The 23,066-nt window shown below is 39.1% G+C and overlaps 1 protein-coding gene and 2 long non-coding RNA genes across 5 annotated transcripts in view; 2 read left to right on the top strand and 1 right to left on the bottom strand.

Annotated features, from left to right (window-relative positions):
• LOC117676758 (uncharacterized) overlaps positions 1-7,665 on the top strand; it is an 82,527-nt gene extending 74,862 nt beyond the window's left edge. For both annotated transcript variants that reach the window (XR_015728350.1, XR_004594504.3), the window contains one exon: positions 7,533-7,665. This is a non-coding gene — a long non-coding RNA (uncharacterized LOC117676758). The remainder of the gene's footprint in view (positions 1-7,532) is intronic.
• Positions 1-23,066, bottom strand: part of ADGRA1 (adhesion G protein-coupled receptor A1) — a 397,321-nt gene that overhangs the window by 226,025 nt on the left and 148,230 nt on the right. For both annotated transcript variants that reach the window (XM_034436536.2, XM_087871687.1), the window contains exon 7: positions 4,517-4,730. In XM_034436536.2, the coding sequence (XP_034292427.2) occupies positions 4,517-4,730 (214 nt within the window). The remainder of the gene's footprint in view (positions 1-4,516; positions 4,731-23,066) is intronic.
• The window catches only part of LOC117676760 (uncharacterized), a 29,056-nt gene continuing 16,163 nt past the window's right edge, over positions 10,174-23,066 (top strand). Inside the window, exon 1 of the long non-coding RNA XR_004594507.2 lies at positions 10,174-10,884. This is a non-coding gene — a long non-coding RNA (uncharacterized LOC117676760). The remainder of the gene's footprint in view (positions 10,885-23,066) is intronic.

Raw genomic sequence — 23,066 nt, 5'->3', positions numbered from 1 at the left:
GAATAAAAATAGGATTAGGTGGCACATCTAGACCATACAGTGCCTGCCCCAGGACTCATCCTGTATGGCGATTGTTGGTGGCTTTTCCTATGATTGATTATATTCAAACCCAAAGCAACCATTAATCACTCCCCTTATAGCATCATGCATTACAAATGCATGGACAGCAACAGAGTTGTTAAGTTCTTGGCAAGGTGTGCTGTGATGCAGCAAGATTTAAGGCAACACGAGACTTTTCCAGCTCTGGGACACAAGGAAAGTATTACCAAAGTTGCTATGTCAATTAACCTTAGGATACCTAGGATGGATGCCTTCATGGCATCTCTCTCTCTCTCTCTCTCTCTCTCTCTCTCTCTCTGTGTGTGTGTGTGTGTGTGTGTGTGTGTGTGTGTGTGTGTGTGTTTCTAATTAGAATGAATTAATCCCAGTTTCACCTTTCTTCTACGTTTGAGTGTACTAGGGAGAACAGACTGAGTTCATATATTTTGGACCAGGTCATGTGACAGGAGGGTGGTTTAGAAAAGTGATGGTGAATTTTTGGTCCCAACATGTCAAAAATTTGAAAAATGCCTAACTTGACTCTGTTCCTCTCTCTCTTATTCATGCACCCACGCACACACACACACACACACACACATCAAATAAAAGATGAACAATTTTTTATCCCCCCCCCCATCTAAACCACCTTAAACAATGCACTCAGCAGTTTACAATGAGGCAGCAATGAGGAAGTAAAGGCTTTGACTTTAGCCATTCAAAAAGTGGCACTTCAGAAACACACCACCCTTTCTTGCGTGGCCTTTCCAGCTTCCAAAAATTGCACAAGAACGGAGCAAACTTTGGGGAATAGTTGGTGTCGGGTATTGGTGAATGCTGCCATATCACCCAAATCATCATGCCATGTCACCTTTGACATGTGTGTTATAGTTTCACCATCACTCGCTTAGAATGAAGCCATCAGCAACATTCCATGCTTCCTGCTCATTTGAATTTCCCAAAGTGGGGGAAAATTGTAATTTTGTTTTTCTCTGAAACATCTGGATGGATCCTGTCCATTTTTAAACTTAAACTTTTTAGGAGAAGGGACTAGATTTTTACCACCCTCAATTTGGTCCCATTCTATTTTGTTTCTTGCTGATTTATCTTACTGATGCAGACAGACAAAGATGGCAAATTAAATCCTGAGAGTCTTTACATTATTTCTTTCCAATAGTCCATTGGATTGGAAAATATTTAAAAAGTGCCTATATGTATTAAACAATCAAGTCTATGGTAAATACTTCCCTAGTTTCTATGACAACACTAAAGAAACAGTTAAATTAGATTATATATGGAGCTATAGTTAAGGGTAACCTGAAAAGACCTCCCTAATTGGAGCTTTACAGAGATAAATTGTTTTTTCAGATATCAAAAGCACTATAATAATGTATCAGTTTGAACTATGAATTATAACCCATTGCTTTAAAAATAATCAGCAGAATTCTGAAGTGTAATGCTAGTTACCATCCCTGAAATGCCTGCATATATAGTTCAAATAAGGGTAACTAGTTACAGGAATACCAAGAGAGGAGTAAACTGGTTGTCCTACATGTTCCCAAGTCATTGTAATTTAAGCACATTTATTTATGTAATCGCCATAATAAAGAAATCAACAATTGCTTATTACAGCCATAAAGCCAAATGCAGTACAATTACAGAACACTTCTCTCTCTCGCTCTCTCACTCTCTCTCCTCACACACACACACACTCACACACATACATACACACACGTGTGTGTGTGTGTATAATTGTAGCCATTGTCTGTCCACTGCAGGATGAAAGCCTCTTCCACATGTCATTCGAAGTTACAAAGGCACTGAAAAAAAAGGCTTATGATCATTTTTCACACATACGACATTTGAAGCATCCCCATCATGCGATGGTCGGATGCTTGACAACTGACTCACATTTATGACTGTTGCAGTGTCCCGGGGTCATGTGATCCCCTTTTCCGACCTTCTCACAAGCAAAGTCAATGGGGAAACTGGATTCACTTAATGACGGTGTTACTAATTTAACATCGTCAGTGATTCACTTAACAAATGTGGCAAGAAAAGTCATAAAATGTGGCAAAATTCACTTAACAAATTTTTCACTTAACAACATAAATTTTGGGCTCAATTGTGAACGGACGTTGAGGACTACCTGTACACACACACACACACACACACACACACACACAATGGATCAGTATAATACGATTATTTATATTATATTATAAAGATTAATAAGAATATGTACAATAAAGTAACATAAAATATATTTATATATTTATAAATAATATAGTATAGTATACATTTACAAATATAAAATATATTTATATAGTATGTATATTATGTCATATTATGCTGTAATAATTATAGTTACTATAAAACATCATTTTATTATTAATTGAGTAATAAATAAATATCTAAATTTAGTCAGTATTGTGGAATATTGGAGAGATAACACAAAATAAAACTTGTGCCACTGAATAAAAATAGTTAGTCAAAAAAGATTCTCTCCTACATTGTTCATGATCTACACAGGCACCCAGCAGTTCAGTAGTTTAGGTTTATGTTACAAATGTTCAGCTCCAAAAATGGAATTAAGGTCAGTGTAACAATCCTGTAATTTAAGCACTAGTTGATGACAGAGCCAATTAAATGATCAGCATTAACTCAATCTTGATCTGATTTTAGCAGAAGATCTCGGAATAGATCCAGACCTCAGAAGGCTTAACTTAGTCAAGCCTAAAAGAACTGGTTTCAATTAGACTACTGTAAATGTGATTAGGCTGGAACGTAGCATATCTTTTTACACAAATTGATTTCTCTTGTTAACATCCTGCAATATTAAGTATGTTCCATGTTTGACATTTTTAAACGTGCATCAAATCAATTCTGTAGACTACAAAATATAATTACCATATAATAAAGAATAAAGAATATAATTCAGCATCTCTATTTCATTACTATAGTGTCCTACAGTCGAAAAATGTTCTGAATATAATAGTCTGCCTTTGATATGAAGAACATACACACCAATTAAAACAACTTGGCAGGTCCTCATAGCTCTGAGACCATAATTATTCAACAGAAACTTTATAAACCATGATGATTAACATATTTATGTTAGCTGCTGCCAATGCACATAGCTTTGAGAATTATTAGCAGGGACTGCTGCTGAACCTAGATATCTTCCAGATATCTCATCTAGAAAGTAAATGCTAAAAGACAGTTTCAAAAGTTGTCAGTAATGTGGAGATGAATTTATTTCTGAAGAACAAAATAACTCACCATTTCCCTCAAAATAAGACATCCCCTGATAATAAGCCCAACCGGCCTTTTGAGCGCAAGGCAATAAGGCCAAGCACTTATTTCACGATTCATAAAAATATAAGACAGGATCTTATTTTTGGGGAAACACGGTGATTTATCCACTAATATTCCAGGCAAAATACCATTACTGGAGAAATGGTACAGCGGTGTAAATAAATATACAATAAGAAAAAATAAGCACATTTTAAGTTACCTTTTTATTTTAATCTATTTTTTTAGTTAATTTAATTTTTATTTTTATCTAGCCACCAGTGGATTACTGCATCTATGGAGATACTGAGCAAAGTGTTCGTGTAGTATTTAATACCGTGGCTAATTTTAACAAGATAATCTCAGTCATAATTGCTGCTTTAAAAACCAGATTAATATAGATTAATCGAACCAATAAATAAATAAATCTAAATCTTTAGATTAATATAAATCAAAAACCAAATCATAACTGACATAATAGATAATTCAGTGAGAAAAAAAATCTGGCTTTCCCCTGCAGTTATTAATGCAAAATTACTGCACAGCCTGTCCAAAGTTGGATTATAGAATTACTCTATAATAGAACAGAATTATTCCATTACTTATTTATAAAGTCTGATAGTGGGGCATTTTAATATTCAGTATACAAAACCTGGGCCATATTTTATTGACTACTTAATTAAACACACTACTCTACATACAGAAAGCATAGACACTGAGATAAGCACCCAGAGAGGAAAAACAAATCAGTATTTTCCCTTTTGTGATTAAACTGGATTTGGAGAGATGAGCAAGAAATATATATGGTTTCTCTAGTGGAGGATTGCCCTCTTTCATATTTCTGATTTTGCATGAAGACAGCAAAGAAAATTCATTTCAATAGATGCTCTAAATGGGATTACGGATCACTGATTTTATTTGAGATTATTGACATATACTGTAACATATTTCAATAATTAAACAAAAATTTTGCCTGTATTAAATGCATTGTGTCCGCTAGAAACTGGCTTCTTCGTATTTTGTTTGAATATGAAGGGAAGTAAGTAAATGAGAATTTTTTTTTATCAACATATTGATAGGGAACTTACCTTTTCAAGTTCCAATATTCACGTTGTTAAAACCATTATCATAAACAATTGCACTCATATAACACACATATATAAATACATAAATAAAAATACATTACCGTGTAACTAAACAGCAGTCATGTATTATGGCCTCCTCCACAAACATGCCTCTTTCCTCATCAGTTTCAACCAAGTGACCGTCATGATACCAATGCACTTGTGTCGTAATGTCAAGATACGTTGCTGTACACTGAAATGGCAAGCGGTCGCCATGAAAAACCACCTGTTTCTGTGATGGTATCAGTTCAAAAAGAGGCAACTCCAATGGACCAGCTATAGATGAGAGTATAAAGAAAATTATTTTTTATTCCATTATTAAGAATATTGTCCTCTTTTTAAAAAAAACAAATCAGTACTAGATTCGATAAGTACAATATGAACAAGATTATTATTTACAATGCACTTCTAAGTGTGTCTGTTTAGAAATAACACCCACTAGTTTTAATGGGAACATAAGATTATAGCCTTAATTTATTTTGCTACACATTTTTTTTAATACACAATGCACTGACTTTTCAATTTCCACTGTTTATCCTCAAAACGAATTCTGCACAAGGATAAGAAATTATGGTTTTTCAAGTGTCTACTGGTGATAATTGTTTTCATCTAAAGACCATATATTCTTGGCTACATGATTCAGAGGAAAAAGACCTCGTTGCCAATTACAATTAAGTGCAGGTAGCAGAAGATAAGAGACATTAAAATCATTAGGAAAGGTAAGTGAACCTTAAAAAGCAAAAGTGAGTGAACATGGGCACTGCAATATGATCCAATGAAATCAAGAAAGTTGAGCTGTTTTCCATTCCATAAAAGAAATGGAAAATTAAAATGTTTGTTCATAAGCTGCACATGGACACTTATTCATGTCATCAGTCTGCTATTTACTTTTCATTTATTATATCCTATTATATCATAATCAGTGAAGATATGCTAAGAGTTATCACCAGGGAAGAACATATCTTGTGGCGGGATATGAACCCACCATCGAGGTAGTCCTCAACAATAATTGAGCCCAGAAATATGCTAAATTGAGGGATCATTTGACTGGTCACAATTTTTAAACATCTTTTTCTGGTGGTTGTTAAGTGAATGCCACAGTCATTAAGCAAATCAATTTTCCTCAATAGGTGTTTTTCTTTTTTTTGCCAGAAATCAGTAAAAAAACATCGCAAATTGCAGAACTGTGACTGGGAGATATTGCAAATGGCAGTAAAGGTGAGTTGATTGCCAAGCACCCAAAATGTGATCACGTGACTGTGTGGAGGGTGAGTGCATCTGTTGTAACTTTGGGAACTTTGTAAGTAGTTTTTGGGGGAGTCTATCATAACTTTGTATAGTCACTAAGCAACCAGTTATAAGTAGAGGACTACCTGTATTCTATAACCTCATCAACACTTCTGGGATTGACATATGGTTCATTTAAAGGTCATTGTTAGCTACATGTTTTCATCTTTTTAAGTACAAAATGATTTTTGTACTTTAAGTACAAAAGTACAAACTGGTTGTATCAGTAGAAAAAGTTACTGATTCAAAGATACAGAATGAAGGGTTTGGGGCAGTGGTGAAATCTAAAATTTGTTACTACTGGTTCTGAGGGCGTGGCTTGGTGGTGGTGGGGTAATGTGACTGGGTAGGCGTGGCCTTTTTTTTTTAACCATTTTTTCTACAACCTCGTCGGCGAAGAGGTTGTAAAAAAATGCTTTCAAAAGGCTCTGACAATCCCAGCTGAGTTGCCTGATCAGCAGAGGCTTTTTAAAAAACTTAGCTTGAATCGTCAGAGGCATTTAAAAGAAAAAAAAAAGGGGGGTGTTTCTTTTAAAAGCCTTTGAAGATCCGAGCTGAGCCGTGCGATCATCAGAGGCTTTTTTTTTTTTTTTACTTTTAAAAGCATTTTTTCGGCTGAAGAGATTGTAGAAAAAATGCTTTTAAAAGTAAAAAAAAGCCTCTGATGATTGTGTGGCTCAGCTGGGCATGGGGGGGGGGGCAGGGATTTTTGCTACCAGTTCTCCGAACCACCCGCCTCCATCACTACCAGATCGGGCGATCCAGTCCAAACAGGGAGCATTTCACCACTGATTTGGGTTTGTTTTTTTTTCATTTTCTGGTAAGTACTGGGATACACTGATACATTAACACTTGAGTCATGATATTCATGATTAAAATATAAAATGTCTTACTTATTCAGAACGAGCATAACTATTTCATTTCAATTCTAGTTCCAAAATGTATTGTTGGGAAATTTCTGTTCAGGATATTAGGACAACTTGCAGAAATCTAGTTAGCAAGGAGATTGATGGTGATTATTAGAAGATATAATCTCAAAACATCTAAAGAATGCCAAATTAAAAAATAGATTATGGTATCTATAAATTTCTACTGGAAAGTATCCTCCTCTTTATAGTAACATGGAAGTATTGAGTTTTAAACTGCAAATATCAGCAACCACAGTATCTTGTCAAAACAACTCTAGAGTTTGAAGATTGGAGATGTGATAAGTGCCCTGTCATAATTTCCAGGACCAGGTGATAGCATTACAAAGGGAAATCAGCTTCACTTTGTAACAGTTAGTTATAAAGTGGTTATTCAAATGTTCCACCTTACTGATTTTTTAATTGTCTGGATGTTGGTACTACCATAGATGTGAGAGGCGAGAACTTTGGGGGAAAGATATAGGATTTCTCTGTGGTATTCTTCGCTGTAGTCCTCTCCAGAAGTCTAGTTGACACCAACTCGGTATCTTTTCAAAAAGCTTATTCATAAGTGAGTATAACTTGGTTGTTGGGTGATTATTTCTGTTTCTGTTTAATGTTTCAATGGGTGAGTATTGTAAACTGATATGAACAGCAGCATGAAATTATGTTCACTCATTCAGTTATCACCCTACTGTAGATTCATTGCACAAGCATGCACAATAGCTATATCTTTTGTTACTTCTACAATAAGGAATGTACATTCTTGGCAGTCATATTGGATCTTAGTTTTCTAAACATCAATACAAATTTATTGTGCCAGATTTTAATTATTAAATGATTTCAGTATTTTTCTAACATATTTTATATTCTGTCCTGACTCCAGAAATCAAAACTATGTTACTACCATAGCAACTGTGTTGGGGAAGGTAAAGTGTCGGATTATGGATTGTTTACAATTGCAAAATCTCATTTCTTCTGCTCCAGTGCATTCTGAAGATGTGAACTCACTGGAGGCTGCAGAGGTAAGGATTAAAGCTGGCAAGGTAGAAACCAGCATTTTCCAGGCTAGAAAACCTATTCACTTCTCTGTCGTAGTTGTGATTTAGCTAAACCACTCATGTTGACCTGTTCTCAGCTTCCTTCTGCTTTCCTGCACATATTAATGTGAGGGAATCATTATGCGATGGAAGATGGTTGACTGGCTAACTGGCTGAGAGGGAGGAAAAGAAATTGATGTCAAAAACTAAGCCTGAGAAATTCTAGATGAATCACAGTTCCCTTCTACTTCTTAAGGTGTGCCCTCAGCTGCTGCTTGAGGTCTGAAGCAGTATCCTCTTGGCTAAAATCTTTATTTTGCAGTGATAGAAATGAGTACGTATCATTTAAATATAGCTGTAGCAACAAGTTATCTTGAGAAATGAAATAATAATGAGGAGGAGGGTAGCAACAGACTTTTTCTTGTCAGTGTGAAAATTATGAATTCAATGGGTTTACAGTATGTCAGCCCCTTCTTGTCAAGAGAGAAATCATAAATAAATATAAAGGGATTTCTATGCCTATTTATATACACATACAATAAACTACCTCTGTAGTAGAATCTCTCAAGGGTGTGCAAGTACTTTTTATCAACCGTGACAAAAAGTACTTATACCTGCAGAAATTCACATTAGTCCCTATCCTGACCTTGTTTAAATGAGCCTTAAAATCCATCTCTTTTCCCCCCAGGCCTGGGTTAGGGAATATATTAGGTCCCTTTGAGAAAGAAGCGAGTTACAGTTTTATTGCTCCTCCTGGATGTCTATTGTTCTTTCACTAGTTATAATACCTTCCCTTGTTTTTAATCCTGTATGCTATCCAAAACTGTTATGGAGCAAGAGCATTTTAGTAATTTGATAAATAAATAAATGGATGTCAGAAATAATTTAATATATACTTGCTTTCTAGTCCTTTCATATTTTAAACATACACCCTGCTATTCAAAATCAATTCCATTTGGCTGATGAGAGCAAGTTTCATTGTCTTCCACTGTATATCCATTAAAAAAATGTTTATTTGTAGCTTCCTAGGAAACATAACATGTCAAGTGAGTTTATTTGTAATAGAAAACGATTCCCCTGGAAAGAGCTGCTATGTATTCCAAAATTTTCTGCAGGGCAAAACAAGATAATTCCTGAACAGGCAACCAACAGTACAATAGAGAAACACATGCATGTTTCAAGCTAGAGGAACATTTAAAACATTTTCCTTTTACAGCAATATAGAGAGATTCTGAAAGTATAATGGTTTGAATATTAGCATTCTGTATCTTGCCAATCAAAGATGTTTTTAAAAATAGGGACTGGAATTGACAGATATGGTCATAACAGTGTAGTTTAGTGTAATTTAATCCCTAAATTCTAGATCTGAGGCAGCTGATTTGGCATCAGGGTTTGTGTAATAGTTGCAAAATCAGTTTCTAATTAAACCTATGTGTAATTTGTCTCTAAGGTCATACTAAATAAGAAATCATTTACAGAACTGCTCTCCACCAAAGGGAGAGTAGGAAAGAAATCAAAATATTTAAGTCTCCACCAGTTGGCCCTGCAAGGTAGTTCACACAAGAAGCATAGCTAGGAGTAGAAGCTCCATCTTTATTGTAAAGTTATTTTAACAGAATGTTGCAAGACTTAAAGCATTTTCCCCCTCTTTTCTGTTAGTCTCCAAAAAACTAAGGAAAGTGCTTTTGTATAATCCCCCATTCTGTGGGCTGAAGCATTTTCATGTCGGTTGTCCCACTTGTGGGCTGCCTTCTGAATGCCAAGATCATTGCCACATAAAACCATACCAGGTCCATTACAGTCCAAAACGTGAGTGAATTTTTGGAGTCACACTGATACTTAATGAAGAACAAAGGCGAAGAGGAGGAGGAGGAGGAAAAAGATGCAATTCTTAAAGAATGCTACCTTTCAGCTCAGTATTCTTGCTAGATCTTCTTCATAAGAATTGTATAGAAATTGGGTTAACTGAGTAGGTTAATGGATTAACATACTGCAAAAATCACAGTTTATCCATGATTTGAATAAGCTATAATTGTTTAGTTTGCACATTACATTAAGTTATAGCACATGTTTTCTAAATGACAATGCCTTGCTTTACGTAATGTGCTAATCTAAAACCAAAAAACTCAGAATACGTTACTGCAATATTACTTAGCTAATTTTATTTGTTGAGGAAAAATAAGTGATTTCATGAGTGTGTGTGTGGCACTAGAAGAATTTAGACCTATCCTCATGCCTAGAATTAATAAACTAAGAAAAAGTCAAGAATAGCCTTAAGCATAAATTTAAAAAAATTATTTAGATGCTTTCTGAAAACAGAGTATATAAAAAGTGGAACAGGAAACATTTTCTACAAGTAACAAAATTAAATCAGCAAGTAAAAAAATTCTCATTAAGCAAGAGTGCACTCATCTGTTTCCATGGATTTTTATTAAACCTACTAGCAGGGTGGGATAAAATAACATTTTAGCAATGCAGTACTTTTTTTTTTTTTTTGCATAGTAAAACTGGATTATAAATTACTACTGTGGTAACTCGGTATTCATTGTTAATTGGTTCTGGGAACCACAATGAATAACAAATAAATTTTTCCCATAAGGAATAATGTAGTTAGTCACAAGGCAGTCAACACCAACAAGTTCTAACTTGTGCGTTGAGTACCAAGACAAATTTTTTGCATCAAAATATGTTGAGTGCCAAATTCAATGATCAACATTTACTGTCTACAGTAAGCTGCTGTAAGCTGTCTACAGAGAATTTTTACACACACACACACAGAGCGAGAGTAGTGAAGATACTTTCACAAATGCAAGGCAGAAACTTAAGAAATAAAACCAATAAACAAGTAACATACCCTGTTTTCCCCAAAATAAGACATCTCCTGATAATAAACCCAATCGGGCTTTTGAGCGCATGGCAATAAGGCCAAGCACTTATTTCAGGGTTCAAAAAAATATAAGACAGGGTCTTATTTTTGGGGAAACACGGTTTTAAAAGATATGCAAGGTGTTCTACTATTTTTTTTCTACCAGTCCTCATCTCATTCTTCTTCCTTCTCCTGTATCAGTATTGCTTCTAACTACAAAATCCTTGGAGGTGGGACTCCATCTGTGTTACTCATGACTCTTTTCCAAGGCACCAAGAGCAACAAGTCGAGAGCAACAGTGGCAAAGCAAATTTCAAAATCAGAGAACACAGGTTAAAAATCTCTATTATATGACTAATTCACCAATGTGTCATTGTTATTCATAAATTGTTATCCACCAAAGTAATTGCTTTGGACTGCATGCATATTTCCATACTTAATTCAGATGTTCATTCAAACAGCAACATATTGCCAGTCTCAAAAGGCTAGCTACTTGTGCATAAAATAAAAGTTAATCTTTTTAAAATTATAGCTATGTAGCATTGCATGCCATTCTTGGTTTTATTTTATTTTTTCCAATAATTTTCTTAAGAATCTTAAATGAATGAAATAAGAGTCAATACAAATTATGAAAAGGAAGGAAGGAAGGAAGGAAGGAAGGAAGGAAGGAAGGAAGGAAGGGGAAGGAAAAAAGGGGGGAAGAGAAAGAGAAAAGAAGTAACTTCCCCCTTCATCCCGGCAGGTAAAATCAACTTTAATTGTATAGCACTAGTAAGCTTATTGTATTTTATTTAAATAAAATATAATGTGTCTTCCCCCCATGACTAATTTCTTGAATAAGGAAAACAAAGTCCAAATGCTATGTCAACCAATCTTTCTCAACAAAAATCCAGTAAGGGCAACCAGATATAACTATTTTATTTTTTTAAAATCCTGGTTGAAAAAGCTGATTTTATAAATCTGGAAACTTTTCCAAAAAATTGTATTTATTATTTCTTGGAACTCTAATACAAATAAATAAGTAGTATGATCATAAATTGATTTAGGAAAACCTCTATTATATAAACATTATTTCTTCCTTAGTTACATTTGTTAGGGAATTACATAACTGAGAATAAAAATAACAGGATTGAGTCAGAATCATAATTGTATGTAATTTAACCCAAGAGTCCATAATAGTAGCAAGATTTTGTTAACAATGTCGTAAGTACAATTCAGGTGGCTAGTATTTTACCAGGTCTTTGACCTTATTCCTAATATCTAATATGGAACTATATCTACATGGAGGGAAATTATGCATTGGGGTACCCCGGGTTTTTGTCCTAGGTATAGTACTCTTCAACGACTTCATAAATGATTCAGATGAGGCAATAGACGAACTCATGAAATTTGCAGATGACACCAAGTTAAGGAGAATAGCCAACATTTTAGAAGATGGGCTCAAGATCCAGAAAGATCTTGACAGACTTGAATAGTGAGCCCTATCCAACAAAATGCAATTCAGCGGTGAGAAAAGAAAAGGTTTTACATTTAGACGAGGAAAAACAAAAACAAATGCAGAGGTATGGAATGGGTTATACTTGATTCAACAGCAGTATCTGTGAGAGGGATCTAGGAGTCGTAGTGGACAACCACTTAAGTACGAGCCAGCAATGTGCTGCAGCTGCCAAAAAGCTAATGCAGGCCTAGGCTGCATCAGTAGAGAAATAGCATCAAGATCATGTGAAGTATTATAATGCTTATATACTGACTTGGTAAGACCACACTTGGAATACTGAGTCTAGTTTGGGTCCCCATGATACACAAAAGATACTGAGACTCTAGAAAGAGTGCAGAGAAGAACCACAAATGTGATTAGGGGTCCAGAGACTATTTCATGAAAAACCTATAAAAAGTTGCGAACAGAACAAAGTCAGTTGATTAAGGAAAACTCATGGAAAGTTACCATAAAAGAAGTCTCTTGATCAATGGTTTCCCATATAACCAAAATAATCTGAAACAATAGATTTATTTTTAAGTGATGTCCTTCATCTACATAATCATCTTTCTCAGTAAAAATATTAAATACAAATGATTAAAACATTTTTATTTCTCCAGAGGATTGACAGTATATATGTATACACTCACAAATTGTGTTTTATTCTTATTGCTCCATGATTGTGTGTGTATTACACTCTTCTTTTTAATTCTGCTCCTCTGTTCATTTCAATTAAAAAGAAAAAAGAATGAAAGCCCAAAGATATCTACTCAAACATGATAATCATTACACAAACCAGTAGCAGCAGATAAATGACATCAGGATGGTAAAACAAGCAAGTGATTGTTAGAAGGGTGTACAGTGCAGGAGGGAAAAGTCAGCTATAATGAGCATAACCATAAATTAGATTTATCATTACACCCAATTACAGCCAAATCACCCAAAATTAATCATTAGGGAGCAAGTTAAATCATTAGGGAGCAAGTCAATTCCCATTGGTGGGTAAAGATACATTACAACAATTTATTTCTGGTCCATTTTTAAACCTGTTTTTAAAAACCAATACACTGAAAAGAGATTACTCCTGTAATTTAATTAAGGACTATATTTTTCAAAGACGCTTCTCCTACCATTTCAACATATTCTACAGCATATTCTATAAACTCAAACACATTTCATACACGATCTAAATGGTGCAATCAGTAAGCAAATAAAACTCTTCACAATTAGCTAAATGTCAAGAAAGCCAAAGAGAATAAAAATAAAACTAATTCAATTAAGTTTTAAAAGCGTATCTCTATATGAAATTGTACAGTATTTCTGAAAAGCATTTTTCTATATACGAAAGGCATAATAATTCCAACTCAAACTTCAGCTCTTTTTCCCTTTCTAACTCAAAGTGAGCTTGTGAAACTAATACTTTAAAGATGTTAACTGCTAGAACATATATACTGAATTCCACCACCAAATGCAAAACACATTTTTACCAAGAATAAAAAAGATTTTGTTTCCACTGTTTGTTTTTCAGGTAATTTTTTAAAAACATCTCTAACAGCTTTTAAGCAACTAGAATGATGCTTAATCTTCATGTTTTTATGATGGCTGTGGTAGGTTTGTAAAAGTCCAGTAAGAAATACAATATATATAATTTTTCAGGAAAGCTCATTTTTCAACACGATTCTGGTATTAGAAGTTTCTGATAAAATTATATCTAAAAATCCAGGAAGGAATTTGGCAGAAAATAACTTAGAATTGATCTCTTGTTTATGCATAGTTTTAAAAGAATAGAACAGCATTGAATAGCTCTGTTTGAAAATCTCAGCAAACATTCTTCTAAAAGCATTTATATTCAGAGCTACTGAAGCTTTTTTTAATAATCTCAAGTGCCCTCCTGTCAGTAGCATTAAACCACAATAGCGGGAATTACTGATGAGGCCTAAACTATCATTATAATAATTAAAGCATCTTTTTGCTATCTTGTTCACAAAGTACTCCTTTGTGTTGACTGAAATTCAGAGGGTTTATGTTTCAATGATTTAAAAGGTATGTTCTGGATTAGCATTTTGAACAAAAAGTAATTTCTTTTTATATGTGAACCCGAAATGGTGATTAGCCTGACAAATCAAATCAAACATAACAAACAGAATCACCAACCATGCTCTGAATTTGGTGTGCTTGCCAAATCACCATTAGTTACCATTAACCAAGACTTGTCCAGGGTCACACATCACAATGAGCTATGATTGGTTGATAATTGCTACCTATCTTCTTGGACCTGCAATATTAAGAATATATGTGGAATGGTAAAATAAATCTGAAAACTAAAGGGTTGCCAAGAAACTGGTCTCTGTATAGTTTTCAGTGTTTAATCTGTTACAGCAAAATAACATGGAAATTATTTGAAAAGTTAAGAAGAAAATTCAATATCAAATTTTGTACTCATGGAACTGTTAGTAGAACCTAAAGCATGACAATTTTTCCTTACAACTGTTCTCTCCTGCATATTTCTGCTGAAAAGTGGGGAATTTCTCTTTTTCTGATGTAGTTTAAGATGGGGAAGTCCAACAATATGAAATTACAATTTTTTCACAGTATCACCCTTTCCATTAAATTCACATACACCATATGCTTGCATTGATACGGGAAAGAAGATGGAACAAGCAGACAGGAACGGAATTTAAAAACTAAAAGGTTAGAAATGCCTAGCTGTGTTATTGGGAAAATACAGGAAAGTATTTAAAGATTTGTTTTGTCACTTCCTCTACAGCAGGGGTGTCAAACTTGCATCATCACGTTGTTGTCACATGATGTATTGGGACTTTTCCCCCCCCCTTCGCTAAAACAAGGGTGGGTGTAGCCAGTACATGACACATCCAGCCCACGGGCCGCAAGTTTGACACCCCTGCTGTACAGGTAAGTCACCTGCCCTTATTTGATATGTTTCTTTTGCTTCAACGAACAGATATGGTAGGGTTGGTTTTTCTTTAAATCTCATGAAAATCTTTGCTGTCTTTAATCAAGGACTGAAATAGATGTAATTTTATCATAGCGTTTGACTGTAGGTGTCTTGAGATTTTAGCTAAAACTTGTTCACAATTTTTTATGTGTCTTCATCTAAAACAGTATGACAGTACAATAGAACAATACAACAATAGAACAATACAATAATATCTGTGCCACTGACTCAACCAATCCAAAAAGAAAACAGTGTATCATATTTATTTAAAATAATAATGTTAATAATAATAAACAAAATAATTATTTAAAATAAATTATTTCACAACAATTAAAAATGCAATATAAAAGTACAATATACATGCAACATATTAAAAAAAATACATTTCCTCCAACGAGTGGCTCCCAAAAACATCATATATCAGCAACATGGGCTCAATGACTCTCATGCCTCTTCTGTCTGAGAAAACAGACAGATGTTCCAGATTTTCTGAAATATAAACTTTACTTTACTTTACTTTATTCAAATTTCTATACCGCCCTTCTCCTTTCGGACTCAGGGCGGTGAACAGCCAAGATAAAAACATCTATACAAAACATCACAGTTAAAAAATAAAGTTAAAATAATTTATAAATTTGGCCCATAATTTAAAACTTGTCAATTTAAAATCAATATTAAAATTTTAAAACTAACCCTAAAATCAAGACAGACCGGCTAACTGGAAAAAATAAGTTTTTAGGGCCCGGCGAAAAATCCGAAGGTCGGAGATCACTCGTATCTCTGGGGGTAGATTGTTCCATAGGGTAGGTGCCACCACAGAGAAGGCTCTCCTCCTGGGGGTCGTCAGCTGGCATTGTCTGGCCGACGGCACCCTGAGGAGGCCCTCTCTGTGGGAGCGAACCGGCCGGTGGGAGGCTATTGGTGGCAGAAGGCGGTCCCGTAAGTACCCTGGCCCTAAGCCATGGAGCGCTTTAAAGGTGATCACCAACACCTTGAAGTGCACCCGGAAGTCCACCGGAAGCCAATGCAGCTCGCGCAGGAGAGGAGTCACATGGGAGCGCCCCGTCGCTCCCATAATCCCCCGCGCAGCCGCATTCTGCACCAGTTGGAGCCTCCGGGTGTACCCCAAGGGGAGCCCCATGTAGAGAGCGTTACAATAGTCCAGACGAGAAGTGACGAGTGCTTGAGTGACCGTGCGTAGGGAGTCCCGGTCCAGAAAGGGGCGCAACTGACGTATCAGGCGAACCTGACAAAAAGCCCCCCTGGCCACGGCTGTCATATGCCCTTCTAAAGACAGCCGCGCATCCAGGAGGACACCCAAGTTGCGGGCCCTCTCCGTGGGGGCCAATGATTCGCCCCCAATAACCAGCGATGGCGTCAGCTGGCTATACCGGGACGCCGGCAGCCACAGCCACTCGGTCTTGGAAGGGTTGAGTCGAAGCCTGTTTCTCCCCATCCAGACCCGCACGGCCTCCAGGCACTGGGACATCACTTCCAAGGCATCATTGGGATGGTCTGGGGTGGAAATGTACAGCTGAGTATCATCAGCGTACTGATGGAACTCCACCCCAAAACCACGGATGATCTCACCCAGCGGCTTCACATAAATGTTGAACAGGAGGGGCGAGAGGACCGACCCTTGCGGCACCCCACAAACAAGGCGCCTTGGGGTCGACCGCTGCCCCCCTGTCAACACGGATTGCGACCGGTCGGAGAGATAGGAGGAGAACCACCGCAAAACGGTGCCCCCCACTCCCAGTCCCTCCAGCCGGCGCAACATGATACCATGGTCGATGGTATCAAAAGCCGCTGAGAGGTCTAATAGGACCAGGATAGAGGAAGAACCCCTATCCCGGGCTCTCCAGAGATCATCCACCAACGCGACCAATGCCGTTTCCGTGCTGTACCCAGGTCTGAAGCCGGACTGGAGCGGATCCAGATAGACAGCTTCATCCAGGTACTGGGGAAGCTGTCACACCACCACACTCTCAACAACCTTCGCAATAAAGCGAAGGTTGGAGACTGGACGATAGTTAGCCAAAACAGCCGGGTCCAGGGATGGCTTCTTGAGGAGAGGCCTCACCACCGCCTCTTTCAAGGCGGCCGGCAGGACACCCTCGCTCAAAGAAGCGTTAATAATCCCCTGGAGCCAGCCTCGTGTAACCTCCCGGGAAGCCAGCACCAACCAGGAGGGACACGGGTCCAATAAACATGTGGTTGCGTTCAGCCGTCCCAAGATCCTGTCCACGTCCTCGGGAGCCACAGGATCGAACTCCTCCCAGATAACACTCTCAAGGCCTGCCTCAGTCATCTCGTCTGAACTAACCCAGTCAGCGGCCAAGTCTTCCCGAATCTGAGTTATTTTATCATCCAGATACTGTACAAAATCCTCAGCTCGGCCCTGCAAGGGGTCCTCCCGCGCTCCCAGATGGAGGAGGGAGCGGGTCACCCTAAACAGGGTGGCTGGGCGGTTATCTGATGACGCAATAAGAGCGGCAAAATAGCTAGATTTCGCCGCTTTTATCGCCACTAGGTAGGTCTTAATATGAGACCTTACCAGTGTCAAGTCAGACTTGGAACGACTGGCCCTCCAACCGCTCTCTAGGCGTCTTTTCCGGCGCTTCATCACCCTCAGCTCCTCGGAAAACCAAGGAGCTAAGTGAGTTCGGAGCCGGGTCAGAGGCCGCAAAGGCACGACCCGGTCCAAAGCCCCGGCAGCCGCCCTATCCCAGGCGGCCACCAGGTCGTCAGCCGAGTCATGAGCTAGAGTCTCAGGAAATGGCCCAAGCTCCATCTGGAACCTATCAGGGTCCATCAGGCGCCTGGGGCGGAACCACCTGGTCGGTTCCGCCTCCCTGCGACGGGGTACGGCGGTCAGAAAGTCAAGTCGAAGGAGCGAGTGGTCAGACCATGACAAGGGTTCAATAGCTACATCCCCTATATCAAGGCCACTCAACCACTGACCAGAGATAAAAACTAAGTCCAGAGTGTGTCCCCCCATATGAGTAGGGCCGTGAATTACTTGGGTCAGGTCCATGGCCGTCATGGAAGCCATGAACTCCCGAGCTACCTCAGATGTCTCACCGATGGATGGCAGGTTGAAATCCCCCATGACCACAAGTCTGGGGGTATCAGCCGCCACCTCGGCTATAACATTGAGGAGTTCGGGCAGGGTCGCTGCCACGTGGCAGGGAGCCAGGTACGTGATCAACAGACCCATCTGCACCCAACAAACCCACTTCACAAAAAGGGACTCACATCCGGCTATCTGAGGTACAGTGGTCTCCCTCGGATCAAGACCTTCTTTTAAAATGACCGCCACCCCCCCGCCCCTGCCCTGAGCTCTCGGCTGATGAAATGCACGGAAGCCTGATGGGCACATCTCCACGAGGGGAACTCCCCCCTCATGGCCCAACCAGGTCTCCGTGATACCTGCCAGGTCCGCTCCCCCCTCTTGAATAAGATCACAGATGAGGGGGGCTTTATTTACTACGGACCTGGCATTACATAACATCAGTCGGAGACTCGGGCGCTGAGACTCTAAGCAGCCTGGGGAACGGGAAGAGCTAAGGGGACCGGGGCACGCAATCGCTCGGAGATAGCGAGCACGTGCCCCCACCACATGATATGGCCCCCTGCTCCCGCCATACCTGCCCCTCCCACTCAGCGTGCTAATAGAGAAGCCCTCACTAGAGGGCATTCTAACAGTCCCCTTTCCCCCAGAGTCCGAACCCCCTACGGCACCATTAATAGCAGCCGGACTGGTCTCCAACCCCCGTGGGTTTTCCCCCAAACCCACATAACCTCCCCCACCCTCAGAACCCCTTAAAAGTCTAATTAAAAAAGTCTTTAAAAAACCCCTCAATCCCCTTTTTGCGACATGCCACCTCTCGGGGTCCCAAGATCCGTCATTAAGGTGGGCCCTCGATAACATAGAGGGCCAGGCCTGCGAGAGGGGGGAATCTCGCAGCACAAGAAGCTTTGCCCTAGAATACATTTTAACACTAGAGTGATAATACAAGTTTGGCCTAGACATGGCCTAGGGGTCTATAATGATGGTTTCAAATGTCCAGGAAGCAAGACTAAGATAATCGGAAGAGTCACCATTACCCTCTCACGGTAATGGGTAGGAGTCCTCACTTTCAGTCCAGCTGAGGGGAACAATCCAACCACCCTCTCACGGTGGTTGGCCATCCTAATCAGGCAAGATGGAAAAAGTCAGAAAAAGTCCAAAACCACCCTCTCACGGTGGTTTGGCGTTCCTGGCCCTGAAAAGATGAGTCCCGTCCACGGCGAACGTAGTCTGGAGCTGGCTCCATCCATCCTCCCGTAACTGCCTTGTCCTCCATACAGCCAGGAGACAGGACGAAAGACAGAGCCAGGTCCCAAGCTCTGGGGAAGAAAGTCCACATTGGCCGATAGGCCGATAACAGGGCCTAAAAAGGGGGGGGGGAGGCCATCCATAGCGACCCAATACTTGAGCCGTCCACCAGCCTCTCCAACCCCAGGTCTTTCCACACAAACCCTTAATGTCAGCCATGTATCCTTCAACCCCTGAGCACAATGGGGTTCAACTCCCCCATTTCAGTGTCGAGGCTTGATGTTCCTCTCCTCTCCTCCAACGCCAACAACTCTCCAGCTCTCCAGCACCACCTCCGCCCTCGACCTGGTTGCCACGCAGCAGCCGCCATTACCACAGCGTCGTCCTTGGCGTTGGCCACACCCGAGCTCCCAGCGTTCCCCAGCGCCCCCGGAACATCCAAAAGAAACCCCCAGGGGCATCCAGGGTCAGGGGGGAGCTCGCTGGGCATCACCACCGCCGCCGCCGCCGCCACCGCTCTAGCAGCCGCCGCCTCGGTCAAACAGGGAGAGAAACGGCGGAGCCAATGCAGCCGGGCTGTCAGCGTTCAGCCTCGGCGTTCTTACACCCGCGCCGTCTTCCGCTCACTTCTCCCCAGCCACGAGGTTCCGGAGGGCGAAAAAGCCCTCATCAGGCTGGGGAGAAAGTCCTCAAACTGGAAACGGGGTTGCCGATGTTCATGGCAGCCCCAAAAGACCCCTGCCAGTCCACGAGCCGCCCATCTCTAGACGCGATCTAGACGGGCGTCGCCATCTTGGGGCATGCGCAGAAGCAGAAGTTGGTGCCACCCAAACTTCGGTGCTATGATATCCCAGAGGGCATGTACAGCTATAGAAAAGGCAAACTACTAGTTGACCATCCTTGATTGTCAGAACTTAGATCTGCTCCTCCTACCCAAACTAATGGAAGCAATGGGATTAATGGGTTTTAAACATAAAAATCCAGCACCTTAAATTGCACCCAAAAGCAAAAAGCCAGTGTAGATCCTGAAGCACAAATGTACTATGGACCTAAAGAAACATAGTTGTCCATGCATTCTAGACAAATGGAGGCATCTTCTTCAAGGATAGCCTTGTACAGACTGCTTCACCGTAATCCATTCAAGAAGTGACCAAAGCAGAGGTGACCATGTGCAGTGCCTCCTGATTCACGAAAGGGTGCAACTGCCAGACATTTGCACATCTATGTTGCATAATTGTAGAGAATAAGGCATTTCAATGGGCGAAACAACATAGTGGCGATATGAGGAAAGTTCAGTATAAAGAAGGTGGAGGAAAAAATTACATGAATATCTGTGCATCAATAAGTGATTCTTTTAAGGTTGCTATTGCTATACCGTAAACAATATTTGTGATTCCTTTGGGTTTTGTATATTGAGTAGGTTTTCTGAACATAGTATGCAAGTAAACCAATAAAAAAAAAATTGCTTCACAACAGTGGGTTTCTAAGGGGATAGAAAGACAGAATTTGTATTCCCCCACTGATTAACACAGTTAATAGTTAATCTAACTACCGGTAGATGTTTTGGTTTTAGAATAATGTTTAGAGAGATTTTATTGTTCACAGTATGTTGTGAAGGACCACAACACTCTTCTTGTCTCACAATACAGAAAGAATGAACACTAATATCATTAGCGCAAAGTAAATTAGGAATTCTTCTACCGGCCACAAGTGATGTTTAATGTTTCTAAGCACCTGACTTACACCTTTAAATAAAAATTGAACATAAAAGGTGCCAGTATTGAATCCTGTTTCAACTATTTATTTTGAGAGATGCTTTGCCTGAAGCGTCCTTGGACATTAAAAGGACTTTAAGAAAAGTATTCTCGTGCAGTTTTTGTATCAGAAAATAAAATCTCCAATCTATCATTGAAGCCTCCAGGTTTTTCCAAAGCCTGTCACATGGGATAAAAATCAAAGGTGAATTTAAGATAGATAAAGGCTGCATGAAGGGTCCCATGAGGTTAACACTACATTTTTTTTTTGCTAAATATTGAAATACCTGGCAATGGTGAAATGTAGTTCTAAAACTCGAAACTCACCTGTGAGAATATCTTCAGATTCTATCTAATTGCAATTGATAGGCCCCAGTCTTTGGGGGATCACCAAGGAAAAATCAATGACAGAAAAGTGTTGCAAAAATTGGTCCCCAGAAATCAGTATTAATTTTGAAAAATTCAGTGAGGATATAATAAAACCTGTCTGCTTTAAACTGTGCCTCTAATTTCTTAATGTCTGCCGTTGTTAGTGGAGGCCAGACTGGGAGATTGAGGTATGCAGAATTTTTTAACAAGCAAAAGGGATTTAAGAATACAGTTCCCAATTAAATGCAGGTTTACCTAGGGTCTTACTTTTCATCTTTTTAGCTGAAAAAGAGATCTGATAATTGGTTTTGGTGGCCTGTATAGGTTTAGCCTATAACTCTTTTTTAGCACCGTGTTTTATATGATCTTTTCTGTAAGAATAAATCATAGGGAAGCTAGCTGCAGTTTTGTGCCCTTTGGACTTGAGCCTGGCTACCAAAGAAGCTGTAGCTACTCTACAAAGCAAGTCAAAAATATTGGCCATTCAATTAAGATCAAGCATGAGGAGCCCTGGTGGTACAGTGGTTAGAATGCAGTATTGCAGATTAATTTTGCTTACAGTCTGAATTTGATCCTGATGGGGCTCGAGGTTAACTCAGACTTCCATCCTTCCGAGGTCAGTAAAATGATGAGCCAGGTTATTGAGGTCAATATGCTGACATTGTAAACCACCCAGAGAGTGCTGTAAAAGCACGGTGGAGCAGTATATAAGTCTATGTGAGTGCCAGATTGCCAGTTGCATAGTAGTGGCCAGACTGCAATGATGCTCTATTGACCAGTCTAGGTTAAGTTTGATAATAAGTGAAAATTCTTGGAATTCCCAGTGGAATTATTTAAGATTCTTTTTATGAGTTCAGGTGCTGAAGATATGTTTCAAAAAGAGAAGAGTATTTTGGAGATGAAAGATGAGAAAAGTCTACTGTAAGTCAAGAATGAACGCATTTAAGATTTCATTTGGATATGCGATGAGTTCATTGGTCATGACAATTATTTCATTAGTAGAGCACTGTGGAACTATGTAGTGGGTTCACTGAAGGTCAAGATGAGATATAGCAAAGCCTTCAAAGAAAACAGAGTTAAGAATTTTAGAAGTTGATACTTGACTACAATGATAAAATGAACCAAGCATAAGCCACTGGGACCCATCACTTCTTGAAGTGGACTGTCAGCCATGACCGATAGCAAAAGTAACAAAAAAACTTCCAAATATAATCAAATTCTTTACATTATTCCTTCCTGCAAATCCATATTGAGACAAATGAAGCAACAAAGAACAGATGCAGACATATCAATATGAATTTTAAAGATTTAGGAAGGAAATTTAAGAGCACAGGGGTACAAGAAACATTCTCATGTATCTTATCAATTTTTGAAAGCGGTCTGGGAAAAAATAAAACAATCCTACAAGTGAATTATTGGCTATCTCAATGGTACATATAGTAGAAATTTAGTTTTTAAGGTCATGGTTTATCTGGATAGTGGATTACTGCCCAGAATGTATTGAATCTCACAAAGACTAGTAAAAATATTGATTCATGTTGCCCCAAACATAACAAGTTGATAAGGAGTTTTCAACTATGAGAATTGGAAACAAAACAAAAACTCTGAAGAAATAATTCCAGATAAAGATCTGTACT

The sequence above is a fragment of the Pantherophis guttatus genome, chromosome 6 (assembly GCF_059756535.1).
Source record: "Pantherophis guttatus breed Tessera chromosome 6, ASM5975653v1, whole genome shotgun sequence".
Classification (NCBI taxonomy): domain Eukaryota; kingdom Metazoa; phylum Chordata; class Lepidosauria; order Squamata; family Colubridae; genus Pantherophis; species Pantherophis guttatus.
The sequence above is the reverse complement of the archived record's forward strand: the minus strand, read 5'-3'. Positions and strand labels throughout refer to the sequence as shown.